The sequence below is a fragment of the Phoxinus phoxinus genome, assembly GCF_949152265.1.
Source record: "Phoxinus phoxinus genome assembly, chromosome: 11".
NCBI lineage: Eukaryota > Metazoa > Chordata > Actinopteri > Cypriniformes > Leuciscidae > Phoxinus > Phoxinus phoxinus.
The window spans coordinates 6,469,330-6,492,956 of NC_136886.1; the positions used below are offsets into that span (position 1 = coordinate 6,469,330).

Sequence of the window (23,627 nt, forward strand, 5' to 3'; positions counted from 1 at the left end):
ATAAGTCAAAATTCATTAGCATTTAAAAAAAATGTCATACTGTGAAAATCGATGGTGACCATGACCATTAAACTCCAAAATGATGATTTAATATTGATGACTTCAATTTTGAACTTTTTCTAATTCCAAAGCTGTGTGTATGGCTTTAGAAAGCTTGGAATATGGTGCAAGAGTCAAATGCACAATATTTAGTTATTTTTAGTCCCACATTGTGCAACTTTGACTGCAGAACTGCTTATTTTCAGCATTATATTTTTATATTTTAAGATGAAAATTCTGCGACGGCGCTAAAACAAATAAACCTTTACCATGATGATTTATTGTGATTTTTATGAAGCAAAAAGAAAAAGTTAAATTCTGTGATGGATGCTTCTATAGAATAAACACCCTTGTCATTTGTATAAAAAAGCAGCTTGAAGGTTCTGTAAAAATCTGCTTGTATGTTCATTGTTCTACGGAAAAAGTAAAATCATACATGTGAGAGTGACATGCGGGTATGTAGATGATGACACACACAATAGTTTTTGCTTGAAATGTTGCTAATTTTATATTATTATATTAGTGTTAACAAACTATATTCTTAAAATTGCTTTAATTTTTTTCTCACTCACTGAAGTTCCTTTGGTTTAAAAAAAGAAGAAGAATATCCCGCTGACTGTGCGAGTAAATCCATTGAACTGTTGACCTGTGGACATTAGAAATAAGGCAGCAGATCAGTCGTTTTCTCGATCTGAGAAATTGCATTGGCCAAACCGAGAGCAAAACTGATTTACTCCTGCTGCTCGGACAATCCCCGAGGACCTGCAGAACGGCAGAGCAAAAATATTCAAAAGTCTAAATGCTTTGTACCTTGGAATTATGGTAAAATTGTAGTAAAAAAAGAGAGCTTCTCTATAAATCCCATGTGTGCCCATCATATTTCACCCCAAAATCAGAAGGACAAGAAAAATATTTATATTATTTGTGTTTTAAATATAATTTTTTTTTATATTAGTGGCATTGAGATTTAGTTTTTGTTCAATTTTCATATACTTCCATTTTGGTAAGTTAATTCTTATAATACATTAAAAAAATGAGACTTTTTTTTGTTAAAATGGAAATAAATATTTATATTCAGTGCAAAAAATATGAACATGATGTATACTTTATAATTGGAATTGTGTGTGTGTGTGTGTGTATATGCATAAAATATATAATCTAAACGTATATAAGATATATATATATATTTTAAATCCACATTATGAGTTTTTTTCATCTCCATAACAGTAATGCGAATTGGGAAGAATTCTGCTTAATAGGCTAGTCATTAAAGGTGCCATGTGTATTGTCTGGCAAAAAAAATCAAGTCATACTCCACATTCCATACCAGATGGGGGCAGTATACCTCCATAAAGTGAATTGGTCTACTCTAGAGTAACAGACGAGAAACGGCATAGTCTCTATGCTCCGCCCCTACCTTCACAACAACCCTAGAGCCAAAGCCAAAGACGTTTTGCCTCCAGAGGAACGTTGGGTGATGTCCAGTGATTTTGAAACATGACATCTTCAAGCTACTCCCCTTCACCTTTACCAGTGAATATGTTCATATTCGTTTTGTTCATATTACATTGAATTAAATTAATTTGACAGACAGCATTCTGTCAACATCATTGGTCAACATCAGACAGCGCACGTGAACCGATCATCTCTACTATAGTAAAAAAAAACACGAACACTGTTGAAAGATACAGTAGGCTACAAATGACCTGTTCGCGCCACAAATTGTTCTCCGTCCTTAGCGTCCGAGTCATTGAATGTGAAACAGCCGGGTGCTGTCTTCAGCGAGCAGCAATATTCAGACAACGAGGGCGCGCGCGCCGTGTTGATACCTCCGTTTCAGTTTCTCGAACCCACGCAGTGCGGCGGTCAGAACACGGAGACCATTCTGCCCCTAGCTATGCGTGCGAAAGCATGGGAAGCGATCCCGGGCGTGTCAGAATGGGTGCTGAACGTTGTAAAACAGGGCTATGCGCTGCAGTTCACTCGCCGCCCCCCGCGCTTTCGAGCCCGGACCGTGACGAGCGGTCCTTTTCTTATCTGATTTGATTTGTGCTTCAGAGCGCGTTTTTTTCCCTGCAGCGGGTGGTGGTGGTAGGGGTCTCTTGCCAAGGGCTTCAGCCATCCTTCCGCTCTATTCCCTGAATTAAAATGAAGTAGTGGGCTGTACTTTCCACACGATTGACATCAGGTTCAAGTACGCCCACAAGCCGTGCAAGTTATTTGTGTATTGCAGGTTGGCTGGTGGTTATGTTGCCCGCATACTGCCTCCCATGGCCGAAACTGGTATTACGACACCTGTCGGGCCGTGGCTAGTAATGCTAATGCTAATTAAGGTTGATATCTCTGCAGCACTATAATTTGACATTTTTTAATGACATCGCCCTTATTTCTTCTCATTCTTTTGATGCGTGTAGGTCATTTTTTTAATATTTTTACCTCAATTTTTATACATGGCACCTTTAAGATAGTGCCACAGTAGAAAAAAACGTTTCTTTATGCAAAATATAATTTGAGGTGAAATGCGACCTGTATTTCTTGACAGATGCACCAATTAAAACAATGTTTGTTTTTTAATCACAGCTGGCTCTCGTTGTCTGTTGGCTCAGGCTTTGGCCAAAATATCTTCACAGAAGGAATATTAAATTGGTCTCGATCCTCTCTTCATCTCATCATGCTGTCCCAGCCAGTCCTATCATGCTCTCTGTGCTCGAGAATCGAGATGTCCCCCCCCCTTCTGGCTTCATAAATAAACCAGTCCTAGAATGGAAACTGCGGTTTCTGAGTCCTGTGTCAGACCAGCGAGTGATATACAGGTCTAGCTCTTCAGAAACTGCTACGCATCCACATTTTTCCACACTATAATTGAGTGTTATTGCCACATTAAATCTTGTGACAGTGAAATGCTGATGATCATCCTGCTGTGAAGAATCACAGCCATTGAAGCTCTTTGTCTTTTGTGTTATATCAAAACTGAAAGAGTATGTTTGGGTTGGAGGCAAATTTCAAGCAATATAGGGAGGTTTGCTATCTAAGCGGCTTTAAAACATTGAATATGACAGTATTATCAGATGTGGTCTAATGAAAGATTTTGTAGTGGCACATTTTCCCTCCATTATTATTATGGTCAGTTTTTTTATTTTTTTTTATTGCAATTTACATAGTAAGTATGAATTAGATTAGATCTATTGGAAAAGTAAGAATATTTAACTAACCTGTCTTGTACTTATACTCATGTTCTGACCTGATAAACTAGAACACCTGTCACTATCATTCCTGTTGGCTGCTAGCATGCTAATGTCATGCTCCATGAAAACCCCTGCAGAGCTCATAAAATCTGTTTTCTTTAGCCTACATGCAACATTTTCCCCTGTCACATGGATGCAGAATCTATTTGACGTCTGCCAGCAGCACTTATGTTCCAGTCTGATGGCTGTATATAGTTCCCAGTCACATTCAGTGGTAACATAAGGGGCTTTCACACTGGGTAGTTATAGGAACTAGCCATCATGACATCAGAGCCATCTCAATCTGCTCCCTAGTTCAGTATTCAGGGCACTGATCAGGGAGTTGGCCATTTTGATGGCCTCAATCGCAAAATCCTGAAACGTTTGCTTCCTGGACCCACAATGCACCGTGAAAACCATAGAGTGCATTGTGCAAACCATATTAAAAGAGCCTAGTGCTAGTTCTCTGAGGCTACATTCACACAGCAGTAGAATACATTTGTTATGTAATATAGTTTGCTCACTATATTCCCTTAACGTAAGTTCTGAAGCTCAAAGCATAAATCACGTGAGCCAACTCACTAAACATAATGTTGTTTGATTGTTATTATGACACCATAGACACTGGGAAATCTAATAAGCTGCATTCACACACAGCTCTCTTTTGAAATATAAGAAGATGTGGTTTGTCCTGTCTGTTTAATCCCTATAGACATAACTGACTGTTTACATTAATTTTGCATCATAAAACCTTTTTGAAATTGAAAGCAGCCTTCTGTCAGTGAGTTTAATATTTTTAATACATAAGTCCACGTGCGTGCGTGTGGAATTGGAAGCAGAATACGGGTGTTTATAAAGCACACTCAGTGTCATCGCGGATCTGGTTAAAAACTAAGATCAGAATGATCAGATCTGAAATTCTAAGAATCGATCCAGAATCGTTGGAGAGAGAATCGCGATGGATCAATTTTTTTCTCTCTTTTCTTCCACCCCTATTCTCCTAGTGTGCTGGGTTAGAACCTACAGTACTCTGAAGTAGGAGCTAATTTAGTCCCCCCAAAGGCATTCCTATAACAAAATCATTAATTCCTAGTTCCTGTGGTGCAAACACGGCAAAAAGCAGTTAGTGTTACAGTGAATATTAAAAGAGCCTAGCGCTAGTTCTCTGAGGCTACATTCACACAGCAGTAGAATACATTTGTTAGTCCTGTTTTGAGTTCTAAATATGGTTTGATTATAGTCAGATAATTACATTTTCAGGACTCTCAGGTGTTTTTGATAGTGAATTAGCTTGTTTTCTGTCATGTCATAGTCTTGTGTCCTGTGTAAGCTGTGTTGTTGTTGAAAATGGGGTTGCATTTATATTGTTTACATTTACTCATTTAGCAGAGTCATGTTGTGTGATTATAACACTGATTATGGTGTTAAGTTCATCTCAAGGGTCACATAGAGGTTTTGCCATATTTGTTTGTTTTTATAATTAAGGAAGTGATTAGTGTTAGGCTACAAGTCTGACAGTACGTTTGTTTAATTATATGATATATGTGGTGTAATTATGTCCTGCTTTGGTAAATTGCCTTGTGCACAATTATGTTGTTTGTCACTCAAATGTTTATTTCTTAAAGAGAGAGTTCACACACAAATGATTTTATTCAATAGAACGCAGCACTTATAGCATATAGCATAATCTCAAAGCTTTTCCATACAGTTAAAGTGATTGCTGACCACAGATATCAAACTAAAAACTTAGAGACAAGATTATCAGCGAGTGACAAACTTCAGATCACAAATCTACTGTATATGACTTCAGCAGATATGTATTGTAAAGCTTGAAGCATATACATTTATCATGCTTTTATGATTTTGGTATGGCTTGTTTTTTTTTTTGGACCTTGACAACCCTGGTCACCATCTATTTCCGTTTTAAGTACGACATTCTGATGAAAGAAAGTCAAACAGGAATCAGTGTGTTTGGAATAGCATGAGAGTGAAATATATGGTAGTTGCTTGATGTTGTAGCGTTTTTTTGTTGTTATTGTTGTGGAATGATAGCCTGGGAAAACCCAGACCACTTTCGGCAAATTTAGATTTGCTCTGCAAGTGGGTCTGGCAAAGAGCCCATTGAAACCCATTTCCAATCCGTCGAAATCGCGGCACCAATCAGAAACGTTGGGGCGGGCTTTACACGATGACGACAGAGCAGAGACGGTAACGCAGATTTTGTACATTACAGAGATGGATGCCGCCGTGGAGCATCACAACATCACTCGTTCGAATCAGCTATCGCGTCTGTTTCAAGCGATTTAAAATTGTCATTTTCGTTAACACAAACAGAGAATTGCTGAGAGTCTCGAGATGTTTCTCCGTCGCTCTGCATACGTCATGACATTCATCGCTCTGATTGGTTTTAGATCTATCCGACGTCCGTTGGTGACGCCTCTGTGGAAATGAATTGTCTATGGAGCTTTGCCAGACCCTTACTCAGTTACAACTGAGAGTGGTCTGGGTTTTCCCAGGCTAGTGGAATGATACACACACAAACACACACATATATACACATTATACTGACACATTCCCTTGTTTTCACAGCACCAGGTGGCACATGAATCAGTATGTGTACAATCAGGCATAATCATTTCAATCAGACATCCCAGTGTTTACGCCGTTTGTTTACGCTGTTTGTTTACTCTGATCATTTTACATGCTGCTCAACTCGCATATAAAAATGCAATTTTGCAATGCCACATACTCTTGCTGATGATGAAAAATGATCAAACCGAGAGTGTAGACTAAACACAAACATGGAAAGATGAAGTATAATAGTTCCAGCTCAAAAATATGATTGGTTAAAGGCCCCTATATACAGTCACACTACAAAAATACAGTCTTTGGGATATTTGAACCCTTGCCAGCAGTGACTGTAGGTCCATATTTTCACACTGAGGACAATTGAGGGACTCCAACGCAGCTATTAAAAAATGTTCAAACATTCACTGATGCATTCAAACAGTCATTTCTTCTGCAGAAGGAAACACGAAGCATTAAGAGCCGGGGGGTGAAAACTTTGGAACAGGACGAAGATGTTCAAATGTTTCTTATTGTATATCATAATGATGTTCCTGTTGTTTTATAAAAGCAGTAAGAAACAAGTGGTTGTGCAATACAATGATTTTACCACTTTTAAGGTAGTTTTAGGCACTCTGCCTAGATTTGTGCCCAACAGTAGCCCTTATCCATGGTAAAATCACAGTAATGCATAGCTTCCCATGGCTTATTCCTTGAAAAACACAATCCAGGCAGCTTCAAATGGTTAATGGTCCAGAAGGACACAGGGTTACATTTCCACTCTGGTGACTGTTAACTGCTGACAAATGGCCGTGCCGTCTTGTTGTGCTTCTGTATGTGCCAGTTTGAATGCTTAAGCACTCCCAAGATGTATCTTTATACTGTAAGGGTATTGCAACTGCAACCCTTCATGCTTTTAGCTTAACTTTTTTCAATGTTGTCAGACTTCTGAACAGATTTTTGTCTGTTGGTTTAGAGAAAAAAAAACACAGTTTTGGACTTATAAGTCTGACTGGTAGAAGTTCATTATTTCTGGCTCAAATATGAAAATCATGTGTGAAATACATTTGTTCGCAGTGTCGGTATGGTCCCAGTTCAAACTGCCAAAAGGAGACAGATGCCTAGCCATCTGAATGGTTTCGAAACTCAGACCCTCAAGTCATTCTCATTCCATTTGGAACACGTTTGGTTAGATGAATGGAAACATTACCCATATGTCATTGTATTAGAACAGAAGTCAGCGTTTGGAGCAATATGACAGTGTTAAAACAACCTAGATATTTCCAACAGTTACTGTGATCGCTACTGTACAGGTGCATATATATATATAAGGATCACTTTTTGTCCGTATTTTGGAGAGAATGACCATTGATGGACAGGAGAAATTCTGCCAATCCTGCCAGGCTGTTTCTGTCATAGCAACACTGGCATTACATCGGCCATTTGGTGACACGACATTGCAGACTTCGCCAGGAGCGGACGTGCCAACACAATTATGACAAGATGCTTGCTGCATGTTTCCTTAACTCTTTCTTTCCCTCTGTCTCCTTCTATTTTCATAACTACCTGTAATGCTTTTCTTGTTTTATCTCCTTTGAGGCAATCCTGTAGTATAAAAATGCAATTGTTCCTCTCAGGCAGCTCTGAATGAGATTATAATATTGAGGGCAGATGGAGACTTTTGCCCTAAAGATATGCTTATTTCTATTTTGAATTTAGAGAAAAATGCCACGAGTTCTCATGTTTCTTTTAAAGATGAACGAATGTTCCTTAGGATAAAAAACAAAACAATTGACACTATGGTTATTAACATACATCTGGAGTAAAGAGCTATAAAAATCACTGTAAAAGCTGCTTTGAAATTATCTGTATTGTACAAAGCGCTATATAAATAAAGGTGACGTGGCTTTAAAGTAATAAAGACAGCATAACTCTAAATAAATAATATATTGGACGTGGAAGAAGTTAATGAGAATGAGTTCATTTCAAACTCTGACTTTTCTGAGCACAAATGAAGCACACTTAGGGTGTTTTCATACTTGTAGTTTTCAAAAAAGAAAATGATACATTTAATCCTCGTTCACTTAGCGTTCACACTGTCATTAATGGAGCTGAAGAGCTTATAAAATATGTAAATGAGTCAAAACAGCAGCAGGAATCTCTCTGTCACACACACAAACAAAGATCTGCTGCGAGGAGACGTGGTTCTAATGCCTGTGCTGAACTGTGAAGGACAACATCGCGACTATGACTAGAAAAACGGGTATGCTTGAGCATTCTGTCCTTTTTAGGGTCGCATCTCGTGAAGTCACGTCCTCTTTTTGGTTCGTTTACTGCACGTCTTCGGTCCGTGTTGCATTCATATTTCAGTCGAACCGCACCAGAGTTTGTTTGGAAGTAGACCGAGACCCATCTTTTCAGCAGTCTAGATCCTCTTGTTTGGTGCGCACCAGGGTTGGATGGCAGCGTTCACACTTATTCAAATGAACCGCACTAACGGAGCAATCGAACTAGAGATTGTTTTAATCTAACCAAATATGCCAAGTGTGAACACACCCTTAAAGACACCGCTGAGATCTCTTCTGAAACAGAGACACATTTGGTATGTTTCTCAAGAGAAAAATCTGAGAACCAAAAGTCGATTCTGTGCTGTCTTGGAGAAACAGTTGAGATATTAAAGATATCATATTTTTGATGATTCTTTCCTTCAGAAAAGTCTGCAAACAAAAGTCAAAGATTTCAGTAAGAACTAATTTTATAGCTTAGTTGTCTCCATTTGTAATGAATTTCAGTAGAAACCTCTGAGACAAACTTGATATTTAAATGAAATATAAATGAAGAGTCTCCTGAGCTTCAAAATAGCTCAAGATTGTCCTCTGGGACTATCTCTATAACCACACTGTCTCTCTATTCTAAATGCATTTATGCAGACAGGTTCTCTTCTGCATAGAAAACACTCAGTAATGGTGTTCCTATTCGGTTGAAGAGGGTCATTGTGTGAGTCCAGACCAAGGCTCATTTACTGCAGATTTTACCCAGACACACATATGCACACAGTATTTCACTCTCACACTTTGAAACACATTCTTTCTGACACGTTCTTATCTCCCTTTCCCTCTCGCTCACACACGCTCTGCTCGACTGTGATGTCTCAAGCAGCCTCGGTCTGCCGGCAGTGCTCGCTCATCTGGAGGTCAGACACACAGTTGGGGGGAGAAATCGGTCAAACAGAACAACACGCTGGCTGAGATCGGTCAACCCGTGCAGTAAGCCATGAAACGGTGCCGCAGGCTTTGAAGATCTCACTGAAGAGCTAAATCTAAATCTAAATCTGAGCACACAGGGTGTAACACAGGGTGCACACAAGCTGTAGCGATACATGAATACACAGATTCCCCAAATGGGGAGGAACTTAACTGGGAGAATTCACAATCCTCATGGTCGCTTTAAGGAATGAACTTGATTTTTAGAGAATTTTCCCCTATACTAAACTCACCATTGCATTACTATTACCCACATGAATTATTCATGTGCTTAAGACAAATGATGCGTGACAAATTACTTTAGGTGACTAAATGACCAATGAGCAACAGTAATGCTTGCCTTAGCAAACACCCCTCGTGATTCCGTCTTGTTGTCTGTTATGTTAAAAACATTGCAGGAAGGGAGATGCTGGAACCTTGCTCAGATGGAGGTTATTTGATTGGCTGAGGTTGACTCCCAGCATTCCCTGCTCACAGCCTGAGGCAGTCCTGTCTCTCATTAACACTTCGTGAACTTGTGTGCAGGGATTTTCTTCCCAGCAGATAGCAGCTGTAAATTGATGTGTTGCTGTAGAGAACACATGCTGTTGTCATTCACGCCGCACTTGGTAAATAACATGCGCTCTTGATATGATTGTCCGTCGCTATCTAAAGTGCTGAAAGAGACAATAGACCTTATTCACAGCAGATTTTTTTTAACGTGAATTAAAGCATGGTTGTCAGGGATAGACATGCATATCTTCAGTGGGTTGTACTATTGATTGGGGGTTTGGAAGGTTCTGCTGATGAAATACTGCAAAAAAATATTTCCAAGAAATTTCAGTAGACAAAAAAACTCCAGAAAACATGAGCTGTAGAAATTAGTGATCTAGGAGCTTTAAACAGCTTTTTTTTTTTAAAGTGTTTAAAAAAAACACTGTCTATCCCTCACAGCCTCGCTTTCATACCTGTCATGGCGCTGCTCTGAATAAGGTCTATAGCGTTGTATCTCGCAGCAGACGACGATACGTGTTGCCAGGTAACCACACCTGACATTGAGCAGATGGTACTGTCATAAAACCTCATTCAGCAACACTTCTACTCTCACCAACTCAGGAGTCTATATGCAATTGTAATCAGTTAGTCCTTACTCCCTAACAGCTTAATCCTGTTCAATTAATTTAAGCTCTTAATTTAAAATTCAGTAATTTACGGGGGTGGCAATTGTATTTGAATTAACTCTTGAAAAATGCAGGTAGTAACAACTGTATTTACTAAAATTCAAAGCAGTGTGTACGGTAACGAACTGAACAACTGGTTGTTAATGCTGTATTTAAACATGCATCAGTTTCTCTCTTCTATGTGCGGACAGATGGTGAAAGTAATCACATGGACAGTGGTACGAACCTTGACTCATTCTTGTTGCCGTACTAGAAAAACTGCGAACAAAAACAAGCCCGTAATAAGCCGAAATAAATCCAAATGCTTTATGCTGAAAATTAGACTAAAATGTTGTGACCCGCACCTGCTCACTTTAGGACGTTTTCACACCTGAAAGTCCGCACCAAGGTCCGACCAAAGTTCATGCTTTGATACATTTTATACATTCCGTAAGTTTTGGTTTGGTTTCACGTTGCAATTATGCGAGCGCACTAAAGAACTTTACATGACATACTTGTGTCCTGTCGTCATCATCTATGTGGGCTGCATCTCGCCATTGATTGGTTTGTAAACGGACGTGCGTCTGACGTCAGCGAGTTGTCAATTCGGTGGGTAACTTAGACAACAATGAAAGAACAGACGCATATCGTTGAAACTATATTGTTATTATTATGATATTACTACCTGCAGCACCAACTATATGCGAGGCTAGTTCAAATTCGCCAAATGAACGTCCTCGTTGTGCGAACATTTGATCGTCGCCGGCAGGAAAGGAGGAGAAGACTGCAAGCGTTTTTTCAGTTGACTTCTTATGTTGTCTGACAATATATATATATATATTAAAAAAAAAACTTGTCTCCTCCTCTCCCCATGTGCTACCACGGCTCATTTTTACTGCTATCTTTGTCTTCTTTTCTATCGTTGTTTTCTGTACATGCATAGAACAATAATTTAGGTGACTCACTCCTGCTTTTAAATGCGGGTGTCCTCCTGAAACCTGTACTTTGCCATTATATTTGAAGCTTTTATGTAAATTCTGACCCTCATGTCATTCCAAACATTCCAATTTTTTACAGAATATCCATTATTGGGTGACACTTAGGTTGAGTAGGAGCATGTTTGGTTGCGTGTCCCATCCCCCCAACCCAAACCAGTTCAGTGCAAACAACGCCCCGTATCCGATTCAAAGTTTTCATTGGTCATGTCAGTCACATTGCTGATTTGCCAACACAATGCTACAACAAATACTAAACCCTAACCTTACTCAATGAAACTTGCTGCAGGGCTGGATTTGCACTGAACTGCTTTGGGGAAAAGCATCACGATATTTGGTTACCTCATAGAAATGAAGTAACATTATAATTGAAGACTGATTTATCTTTGTTTGTACATGTGGTACTGTAGTGTGGTGTGTTGAATTATGGGATGTGCATTGAGAGTGTAGTACCACATGGTGGCAGTGCTGATCCAAATCCATTTCTGCCACATTTCTGATTTACACTTTAAGCTTTTCAGGAACTTACTGCCCAGGCCTGAATTCAGTTAACCTACTCCATTAAATTAAACCGAAACCACTTCAGCCCATAGCCTTCATTTAGACATGTTTATAGAAAAATACTGTCCAACTGAATTCAGAACAGTTGATACATATTACTGAAAGCGTGTGTCTGAACATCTCAGTTTTCATGCACAATGCTGTTTGTTCTTTTAAAGGACACTGCCCCATTACTTTTTCTTGTAGCTGCTTTTGACTTTTTCGACCTGTTTTTAATAGTGTGTGTGTGACCGAGACCGTTAAAGACTAATTAATCTCCTGGTGCCCTTCCCGTATCAGCTGTTCATAGATTAACCAAAGTAAATAGTCCTGTTTCTACCTCCATGTATCCTCACAGAGAACATTGAGACAGTGAGAGTAGCTCTACATATCAGTCAATTTTTAGTATGTTGTTTAGAGTATGTCCTGAACAGTAGCAATGTCACAAAACAAGCAATTCGAATTTTGCCTTAAGCAGTGCGTTGACTCCCTTTGGCCTTCAGAACTACCTTAATTCTTTGTGGCTTAGATACAACAAGGTGCTACAAACATTCCTCAGAGATTTAAGTTCAAATTGACATGATATCATGCGGTTGCTGCAGATTTGTCAGCGGCACATCCATGATGTGAATCTCCAATTCCACCACATCTCAAAGGTGCTCTATTGGATTGAGATCTGGTGACTGAAGGCCTGTTGAGTAGTGAACCCATTGTAATTTTCAAGAAATCAGTTTGAGATGATTTGAGCTTTGTGACATGGTTTGTTATCCTGCAGGAAGTAGCCATCAGAAGATGGGGACACTGTGGTCTTAAAGGGATGATCATGGTCAGCAACAATACTCAGGTAGACTGTGGCGTTTAAATGATGCTCAATTGGTATTGAGTGTCTCAAAGTGTGCCAAGAAAAGATCCCTCACACCATTACTGTACACCACCACCACCAGCCTGAAACATTGATACAAGGCAGGATGGATCCATGCTTTAGTGTTGTTTTTACCAAATTCTGACCCTACCATCTGAATGCCGCAGCAGAAATCAAGACTCTTCAGACCAGGCAATGTTTTTCCAATCTTCTATTGTCCAATTTTGGTGAGCCCTTAGTGAATTGTAGCTTCAGTTTGCTGTTCTTACCTGACAGGAGTGTCACCGGTGTGTCTTCTGCTGCTAGCTCTTCTGCTTTAAGGTTGGACATGTTGTGCATTCAGAGACGCTCTTCTGCAGAGCTCGGTTGTAACAAGTGGATATTTGAGTTACTTTTGCCTTTCTATCAGCTCGAACCAGTCTGTCAAATCTCCTCTGACCTCTGGCAACAACAATGCATTTTGCATAGAACTTTTGTTCACTGGGTATTTTCTCTCTTTTTAACCTTTCTTTGTAAACCCTAGAGATGGATGTGTGCGAAAATCCCAATAGATCAGCAGTTTCTGAAATACTACCAGTCCGTCTTGCACCAACAGCCATGCCATGTTCAAGTCACTTAAATTTCTTCCCCATTCTGATGATCAGTTTGAACTTCACCAGATCGCATTGACCATGTCTACAAGCATGCATATTTGACCCTGTGAACTTTTGGAAGGATCCTTTAGCATACATGTAGGCCTAGATGTCACAGGTTGAGTGGATGAGCACATGATGAAGGAATATCACGAATAAAGTCTTTAATTATGAATTAAACCAGGAACACACAGGAGATAACAGGAACAATAATACTTCAAACATAACCATGTTAACAGACGATACCTGACAAAGAAACTGAATGAACAGAGGGTTTAAATACACATGGAAAATTAACGTAACCTGAAACGCGTGCATGAGACAATCATGCACAATGGAGACAAAAAAAAATATATATATTTTATAGAAATAAAATGTTCTTTTATAGGATATGCCTATTCAGGGCCAAACCTGCCAATGGCTGGTGACTTTAATTTACCGGCCAAAAATATATTTTTTCAGCCATGAAACATCTAGATCAATCCTTATTAAAGTTACAAAAGTTATTCAGTCAAGAGCAATGAGTGATTTTTCTTTGTGACTGATTTTTCAACTGTTTGAATTTTAAAAAGACAGCAGACGGAATTTGAGGCTGCTGTCACTTTGAGAGCTAATGCATGGATCCAATGTGCTGTCACATGTTTTCTTTCTCGACTGTTTACGTTCACTTAAGACATAACTGACTATGTTTACAAGGATACTTACCAGGACAGGCATTTTTACAATTTTGTTTGAATATGTCCGTTCAAGTGCAAGAACACGTGCAAGAGAGCTCAATTCAGTTTGAGATGCAGATTTCTGGGCGCTTGCTTCAGATGTTAGTTAGCAGAAAACTTTCCATTTCCCACGAAAAACAAATTATTGATGCTGCATGGCCCACCATCTGTTCCAATCATCGTTCACGTTAATGTTCTCACAACTTTGCGTTGTTAGAATTAATGCATTTTTTACTGACCAACTGGCAATTGACGCTGTTTTATATACTCACCATACTTGATTTTTACTCTCGTTCGGCACTTGGAATGTTAATTTTACGCCCTTGGTCTATTATTTTACCTACTGATACTGTCACGTGAATCTTAAGCAAATGGCAATACCCACCGATAAATGGGACTCTCTGCAGAGACGTCCCTTTAAAAATGAATGGTCACCTTTCAGCATTAGCTGTAGAAGAAGAGTCCTAATGGTTTTCGTCTCAGACAGTCCGACCCCAAAGTGATTATGAAATGTCCTGTATCAAAGACACAAGCCGTCGTCCGTCTCTCAGATCATGACAGTAACTGCTAACCAACTGATAAAATAATCTCTTTTACTGAGTTGACTTTGGATGTCACCTTGGGTCACTTTTGATTGTTTTAGACTCATTTTAGGGTGTTTTAGTGATGAAGGATTGGAGGCTAGCTCAACTGGCACAGCACAGGCAATTATGGGTAGTGCTATTTTTCTTTTCCCAAAGAGTTTTATGAGAAGCATTACAAATTTTAATGAAACATAACTGAGATTCAAGTTTAATGAGATATACTAAAAGAGTAATGGATTGTTACCGTAGTAACGGTCATTCTACTATTAAGTTAAAAATAAAAATGATTGTTTAACAACCAATGTCATTTTCAACTAATTGAGAGAAAGAGAAGCGAGTAAGCACAAGATGTTTATTTACTCACTCTGAACTCTGTCAGCTGATATAAGATGAGATAGTACATTGTGCTGTTGCCAATGTTTCCATAGTAAACACCCATTTATCTGAACCTGAGGTTACCAAAGATTATATGTTTGTCTTTAAAAGGTCTGCCTGAGAAAATTATGTTTTAAATGTGTGACAGAGTGTCACAGTACAGCTGGTCCTTGATTAAGTTTTAATTGAAGAAGCTTTAATATGTTTAGTCTGAATTTATTGAATGTAATTTATCTTGCTGCTGACTAATTTCATCAGTTGTACTGGACCAGTGGGAATGTTTTATTAGAGCTTTATATCCAGTGTTGAGCAGAATGATTTGTTTTTATTTGCCTTTGTACATATTGTTCAATACGCCCACAAAAAATATACACAATCACATGACTTTTGTTTGTTGTTGTTAAACATACATCTTATACCTTCACGTGAATGCACCTTTTCTATAATAAACATGTTTTAAATGTCTGAATTAAAGTAATTTTAATTTTGTAAACAATAATGTGTGTAGCCGTCCTGAGCTGCTAATGGAATAAATAAATAAAAACAGTTTTCGTCTCAAGGCCTTGAGAATGTGTTACAAATATAAAATACACAGTCTTTGTTTCTAGATTAATTTGGATTCTGTGTAAAAATATTTATTACAATATAAAAATATATTACTAATGTTAGATGAGTCTAATTAAATTAATTTGTTTATTTCATCGATTGACAGAACTAAAATCAAGTATATATACTAATATAATTTCTAAAATAAATCAATACTTTTATTCAGCAAGGATGCATTAATGTGATCAAAAGTTACAGTAAAGACTTTTATGTTATAAAAAATCTATTCATCAAAGAATTCTGAAATGTTTTTTTACACAATTGTTTTCAAGATTGATAATAATAATGAATGTTTTTTGAGCAGCAAATCAGCATATAAGAATGATTTCTGAAGGATCATGTGACACGGAAGACTAGTAATAATGCTGAAATTCAGCTTTGCATTTCAGGAATAAATTACATTTTAAAATATATTAAAATAGAAAACAGTTATTTTAAATTGTCATAATATTTAACAACATATATATTTTTTGTATTTTTTATCAAATAAATGCCAAAAATCGTACAGATCCCAAACGTTTAAATGGCAGTGTGCGTGTATAAAAATCAATATCATACGATTTCATCATGTTTTATGAATCAAGTGCATGCTATATAGCACTTAATTCATAAAATATGATGAAATCGTATGATATTGTGAGAGCTGAATAATACAAAAAGGCATGTTTTTTTTTTTTTTGTATGAATCATGGCTAGGCTTGGGTCATACTTCTACAACTTATATTTCTAAGAACTTACCACTTGGTTCTTTTCATCACATGTCTAGTAAGTAAAGAGATAATTTGAAAGGCGAGCACCTGCCCACAGCTGTGGATCCTCTGTCTCAGGTAGTGAAAGGGAGGGAAGAGAGGAGGGATAAGGAAGCAGAAAAGGAGGGACACACTCTCACACATTGAGACAGAGGCACGAAACAAGTACCCAGTCAAAGAGAGCCAGAGACGGAGGTGAAGAGACTGTCGAGGGAAAACAGAAGAATGTCTCACAGGAAGAGGAGCTTTACTTTTGGAGCATATGGGGGGTAAGAGCGACTCATTTGTGTGTGTGACAAGGACAGATGATGGTGACTTTGATTTCTCATTTGAGTTCTGTGAGGACGGAGTAACCATTCACTGAGCAGGAAGCACATTGCTCGATGTTTACATGCCATTGTAGTTCATGTTCACTTGCTACTATGGTTTATAGATGCCAACTTCCAGTTCTAGGATGCAGATGTTGATTGATCATACATTCGGTATTATCAGTAAACATGATGTCTTCTAATCAATGTTCATACCATTTCTGAATACTTTATTTTGATTGGTTCATGTTTCAAGGTGCTGATTAATTTTCTGCTGGGATATGAAGGGCAATGAATCAATTGGTTTGGTAAAATTTTTCTGAAGAAACATGATCGCTTTATATGATGAACAGTTTTAATTTAGGCTCCTATTCAAATATAAACTGAGCAGAAGCTCAAACGTGCTGTGTAACACGAGAATGAACCTCATTGGTTCTCGAACGTCAAGTGAACATGCTTGAGCTTCCGTTTACCACAACTGATGTGTGAGTTGATGAATAAAAGCATAAATTCATAAATTGAGTTGATGAATAAAAGCATAAATTTAATCTATTCATCATATAAAGTGACTGTGTCTCCTCAGAAAATTGTGACTAAACCACTCAATTCATATGGATTAGTTTTACGATCTCTTTATGAACTTTTTGAAGCGTCAAATTGGTAGTTGTGTAGCTATCGGGACAGAAAGCTCTCAGATTTCATCAAAAAGAAAAACGAAAGTCTTACAGGTTTGGAACGACATGAGGGTGAGGAATTTAGGACTGACACAGCAAAGGGAAATTCTCTCTCTAAAAGTAGACATACGTTTTTAGTTTAATTTATTAACAAAAAGTTGTACTTTTACATATTATTCACTTGTGTTTTATACTTGCACATGTTGTTACTTGACAGCGTCTTGTTGTGCCGGCTTGGTTAGAACGGTTCAGTTGGATCGCTGAGAGTTTGATGATGGTAAGATGATGTCAGAGATTGCTAAAATGTCTCTTCAAACAAAGAGGGAAACACGGGTCATGTAGTGATTTGTGACATTCGTCTTGTATCTATTGCCTGAAACTTTAAAGTGTGAAGTTTAAAAGCACTTTTGTGTTGAAATAACAGATCATATAAATAGAGCACCCTTAATAATGGAAAAAAAAATTGTATTGTGCTACATCTGTTAAGTCTTTGGCATTTCACCTACATCACCAGGTTTAACAGGTTTGTATTTTGGATTGCATAAGCAATCTGAAACCGGTTCTGTTTGATCCAGCATGTTTACTGACACATGCTCGTACAAACACACTGATCCCCCATTTGCTGATTTATAGGCTTTGTTTCCACAGTCAGCGGCTCGGCTCCAATATTTACTCCTGAACTCGTGTGTGTTTACAGTGAATTTGTGTAGCTAGAGGGGTTTACTTGTGTCATATACGGTTTGATTACATTTTTAAATTAAAATCAGTGTTTGCAATTGCATATGACAAATTTTCCCATGCCTTTTACACCCATACACTTTTAAAAATAAAGTTCCTAAAGGCTTTTTTTGAAGCGATGCCATGGATTTATTTCTGTATTTGTTCATTTTTAATGTTAATGTTAAATTATACAAATACAGCTGTTCATTGTTTGTTTATGTTCGTTCACATTGCATTAACTAATGCAAACAATTTCAACTTATACATTATTTTAATAATGTATCTGTAAATGTTAAAATTAACATTAAGTACGGGATAATATCCAGGCAGTTGTTATCTCAGAATAAACCCCCGACAGGGTGATCAGGACCCCGGCGTGAAGCGGAGGCTACTTGCCACATAAGTGAATAATTAGACACAAAATATTGATTGAGTCCAAATATTTTATTAGGTCTTTAAACGCAAAGCTTCTGCAGAGAGAGCAGTTGCTAGCGTGGCAAGTTCAAACTAGACAGACATTTAAGGGATATGGTACAGTCATACCACTTATTACACAGCATTTCGTCACATAAATAATTATGGTGTAACCTGTACCTGTTTGTTATCTTATAATCCAACGGTGTACAAAACAATCGTCACAAAATGACAGCAGGTGCATTTGTATGAAACTAGAGAGCGATTCCACAATACTGGATGACATAATTAAATGACTGTACACAAGATTTTGATTTGACTGAGTTTTAATATTTTTATTAGCTCACCAAATGCAAAACTTCCACGAGGAAAAAACATTCTTTAGCTCTGCTTACCGGATGAGCCTGTGTTATCTGTTCTCACCGGTTGTTATCAGGGAATGACATACCACTGGGTGGCGCGATTGACCAATCAGAATCAAGTATTCCACAGAGCCGTGTGATAGTAAAGATTAATAAATGCTGTAGAAGTGGAGTTCATTATAACTAATGTAGTAAACCCCCTGGGGTCGGTGGAGGCGCCGGCGTGATCACTAATGTTAACTAATGAAACCTTATTGTAAAGTGTTTCCGATTGAACAATATCATGTAGGCTAATATGACATTTTAATCGATTGACACTTCATTATTCAAAATAAATGTGGAGGACTGTTAGCTAAAGCAGCTAATAAAAGATCACTGTCCATTCCTTCAAGGTAATGGAAATAGTTGTTCCTCTATATGCTCTACCTGAAGTGTTACTTCATTTTGTTGACACAACAGCCACTCTTTCCCCTTGCGCTCAGCAGACGGTTGGATGAGCACCAGTGCTGTGACTGACAGCCCACAAGCCCTGTGGATGTCTGACATTTAGAGCAAAGCAGAGACATCCTGATGCGTCTGGTTGGAAAACGGTTACTTTCGGTCTCAATCTTTTGTTGAAAGATTTGATCAAGGTTATTGGTCCTTTTTTAACATGGGAGTTTGTAGAACCACCTTGTGGCAAGAAACCGAATTGACACCAATTACATTAGCCAGGAAAATGAGGTTTCTTTTTCACACAAAATTGCCATTGTATTCAGCTTTGTCTATTTTGATATTCAGTCTTATGAAAGGTCTTATCCAGAAAACATCTGAGGGCTGAGCTGTTTTTAAACCGAGTCGAGTCATAGCGTATTCTTAGAACAAAGCCGCAGCTGCTCGTAGGAGAAACCTTAGAGAAGCTGCTTCTCTCATTAGCGTCTCACAGCCGCAAATGCCCTCGGTACAATTGTACAGCTTTTTGTCAGGCAGAATTGTTGAGAATCACTCAAAACATTGCGCATAAACACAAAGTAATAAGATCAGGGGTTAAAGGTGTCGCGGACCGCACATTGAGCGAAGAGGCTTTTCAAGGGATTTTAGAGATAGCAATTGCGTGTATTAATTGATGATGTGCTCCAGTGGTTCTTCATTATCCTATTGGCCCTCACCCTTCGTTAACTTGATAGATTTGCTGAGTCATTATCACATCATCAAGTGTTAAAGTGCATGAGGAGTTTGTCAGCGCTGAATTGATTATCCGTTAGCATTTAGCAGGCTCTGGGTGGAGATTGATTGCCAGAATGTGTTAAAAGTGTGAAATCAGTTAGTGCCATTTTTGGGTAATGGCTATAAGAGCTTTACAGTTGTGTCAGTATTGAAAATTGAAATACCTATTTTAACAATAGCATGTTTTTTTTCTTCTTCACAGAGTGGACAAAACCTGCTCCAGGTCAAGACATATTTGGTAAGTCCTTCTCTTTCTGCTAAACCAATGTATATAATGTAATGCAATATTAGCAAACACATTTTTAAATATATTTAACATATGCAATATTTAAAATAAAACATTTTAAAACTGAAAATGTTATCCATTGATAAGTGTTTATAGGAACAAAGTCGAAATAATAACTGTTTCCAAGTTGGAAGTCAAATTTCAAGTGACGTTTTATTGGACTTTTCTAAGTAGGCATTTGGGAATTTTTACTTTCCAAGTTTAATGGGATACAGCACACATTCATTCATTGTTAAATTGGGTGCAAGTGGCTATATATCAAACAAACAAACTAACAAACAAAAACAATCAGTACATTTTTCTTGTGTTTTTATTTGTCTAAACATCCTTGTGTAGAACAAGATGAAACTTGAGAAGCAAAATGACAAATTAAAAGACAAAAATTACAAAATATTTTCAATTTTGAATGATTTTTGTTAGCATAATATATGTTTAATAACATATAAAACAAATTGTTATGTGGTTTTAAAGGATTTTCTTTTCTTGTTATATGGATATTTGGGTGTTTTTTTAGAAAATAAAATATATATTTTATATATACTTTATAATATATATACATAGGTTTAATATAATTCATTTAATTAGATTTTTTTTCTTTTATTTCATTATTTTTTTTGTGTGTACCACAACCTCTTAGGCTCTGTTGGCTTTCATGTCATAATATATTTCCCCATTGTACACAGAGTTTGTGTTCATCATATGTTCATCTAACTTTGTCATCACATTCCGTAACCGTAACGGTACCTAAAGTTCTGTAATCGGTGTGTGAGTGGTTGTGAAGGCAGGTTGGATCCGGTTACCTCACAAATACAAGCAAACTCTGATATAGCTTTGGCATCAGCCACCCCCACCCTATACTGCTGGTGGAAAGTTTTACATCAGCTTGACTGACAGCGTTATTACTATAGAGGGAGCTGGTTATGTGTATAGCTGGATGATAATGGCTGTGAAGAGGATGTGTCTGGAGAGAAGAGGGAACGTGAAGGGAGAGGGCGAATGCCGGAATATAATTATGCCGGGACCTGGGTTTCACTCCGCGTGTATCATCCCAAATGAGTGCCGCAGTGCATGCTAATGTGACGAGAGACCCAAAAGAAACGGTGCACATGAAAAACTATCTTTATTTTTTAGCTTTCTTTATACTCTCTTTTTTCTTACATTTGTTTTCTCTATATTTTCCTCCTTTATATTGCCATCTCTCTGACTTTTTCTCTTTTTCGCTCTCACATATACAGGCAATAAGTGTTTCAACAGCTCGCCTTAGTTGCATAAAACATGAAGTAACACATAAAGTACCATTATTCTGAGTTTTTTTTTTTTTTTTTAGGTAAACAGTTTTTTTTCCTTCAGATTTTTCAGTTGTTCATGTTTTAGAAGACACAAAAGACGTTCCTTGAATATGAAAACACTAGATCTAGAGTCTTTTTGCACTGTACAGTAAGTTCCACGAGGAACTATTAAGTTTTAATAGTATTACTATTACTGCTATATTAAACTTTGGCTTGTCACTCGACCTGGAACATAAATATAAATATACCACATTGTGTGGCTCAAAATGGTCAAATATCACCCGATTAATCTGCATTTTCTTTTGGAAATATAATAATATAACACTATTTGTAAAAACACAATTTGGCAACAATCTCCTCAAACACAGTGCATACAGATATGAACAGACTGTAAAAGCAGGTTAAATCACAGTTTTTAATTTCACCGCTTGCCTTTTCAAGGGTCTCTTTTGTCGTGCATGTTTGGAATTTCACTGCACTTTGCATCCGAACACTTCCTCTCATATACGCCCACTGCCACTGTCAGAGCCTGTGCTGTTTAGAGACACAATGCTTTTATGATTAGACCTATTCAGATCAGTATTACGCATCAGCTTGGTATTCTCTTCTGTATGGCATGAATGTCTCTGCTGTTACAGTTGCAGAGACGTAGCCCGTGTAGGCTTTTCTAGGCTGTTCTTTATCTTGCTGGCTTGAGAAAATTGTTAAGACAGCTCTCAGATTTATAAGAAACAGGCTGTAAAAGGGCGTACGGAGGCGAAAGTAAAAGCTGTGCGCTGGATGTTGTGTCGCCATGTCCTTTCTCATGGGACGAGCAAGTGCTCGGGATGAAAGCTGCCAGGGACAACAGGGACACTTTTAAGTGATGCTGTTGATGCAGCGTAGGTTGGATAAACTACTCTGAAAGGACAATGTTAATACTATGGTGCTTTGCTTTGCTCTTTGGTACTGAATGATTACCATGTTTATATACCATGGTATTTATATGGTACACAAAAGTACTTCAAAGAATGCCAAGGTAATCCCATGCATCATGTCAAAAAATCCTTATAGATAAATACCTTATATATATTACCATGGTATATTGTCCAAAAACATGGATAATAGTTTACTTTATTTTATTTTTACTATTGTGCATAATATTTATTTTAAAAAGCCCTATATTTTTAAAGCAACATTTTTGTTTTGTTAACACTATTATTAGTCAATGCAATGTCTCAGAATGGTTCAATATTGTCCGATCACTAATGATAATGGCATCATAACTGTTTTCATTGGAAGTGGACATTTTGAACCATTTAAGTGTTTTTGGACTAAATAATTGCTGAATTAAGTCTTAATGTTGGATATAGCCAACAGTGCTTTGTTTTTCATTTGAGTTTGGACTTTAGTTCACCCAGATTCGGTGAGGACACTGTCTAGTGAGGACAGCTCTGATCTTTGGGGGACGTTAGTATGCTATGTCTCACAGCGACATAATTTAAGTAATCTAAGTTGACAGGATAAGTATACCCCTAAAAGATGAGCTTTCGCACAATGTGATTCGGTCTAACAGAGATTGTTAAAATGCTCTTTGAAACACGTTCAAGGTGGCATTGAAAAGTTGTTCTCTGCTATAGTGTCGCGGAGCTCTGGAAAACACATTTCCTCTTACCTAAAGTCTGGAAAGCACGAGAGCAGACTGGAACTTTAGTTGGGTGGGGTTTACAATGGAACAGATTGATTACATTTCAATTTCTTGCTGTAGTGCAGAGTCTGGAATTGTTGAGGACGTGGGAACTGGTTGGACTGAGATGAGAAAAAAGGAATTATGCTAATTTAATGTATTATTTTATTTATTATATGTAAATTATATAATAATGCATATACATATGTATTTTTCTCTATCTATCTGTCTATCTGTTCGTCTGTCTGTCATAGGGATAATTTATCGTGTCACAATATATCTCAGAAATGCATGTACCGGTATGTATCATGGATAGTGACGATCTGTATTCACCCAAAATGAAAATTTCTGTGTGAGGAAAATGTTTTAGTTTACAGAGTTGTAGTGTCAGTACATTAAACTACTAGGCTATA

The 23,627-nt window shown here is 37.6% G+C and overlaps 1 protein-coding gene across 6 annotated transcripts in view; it reads left to right on the forward strand.

The window, feature by feature from the left end:
- Nucleotides 1-23,627, forward strand: part of rap1gapb (RAP1 GTPase activating protein b) — an 82,578-nt gene that overhangs the window by 17,749 nt on the left and 41,202 nt on the right. For 4 of the 6 annotated variants that reach the window (XM_079628231.1, XM_079628232.1, XM_079628235.1 and 1 more), the window contains exons 1-2: nucleotides 16,423-16,558; nucleotides 20,176-20,211. In XM_079628231.1, the coding sequence (XP_079484357.1) occupies nucleotides 16,515-16,558; nucleotides 20,176-20,211 (80 nt within the window). In that variant the 5' untranslated portion in view covers nucleotides 16,423-16,514. Of the gene's footprint in view, nucleotides 1-16,422; nucleotides 16,559-20,175; nucleotides 20,212-23,627 lie in introns of those variants that run through there. The other 2 variants (XM_079628237.1, XM_079628238.1) reach the window with 1 other exon arrangement.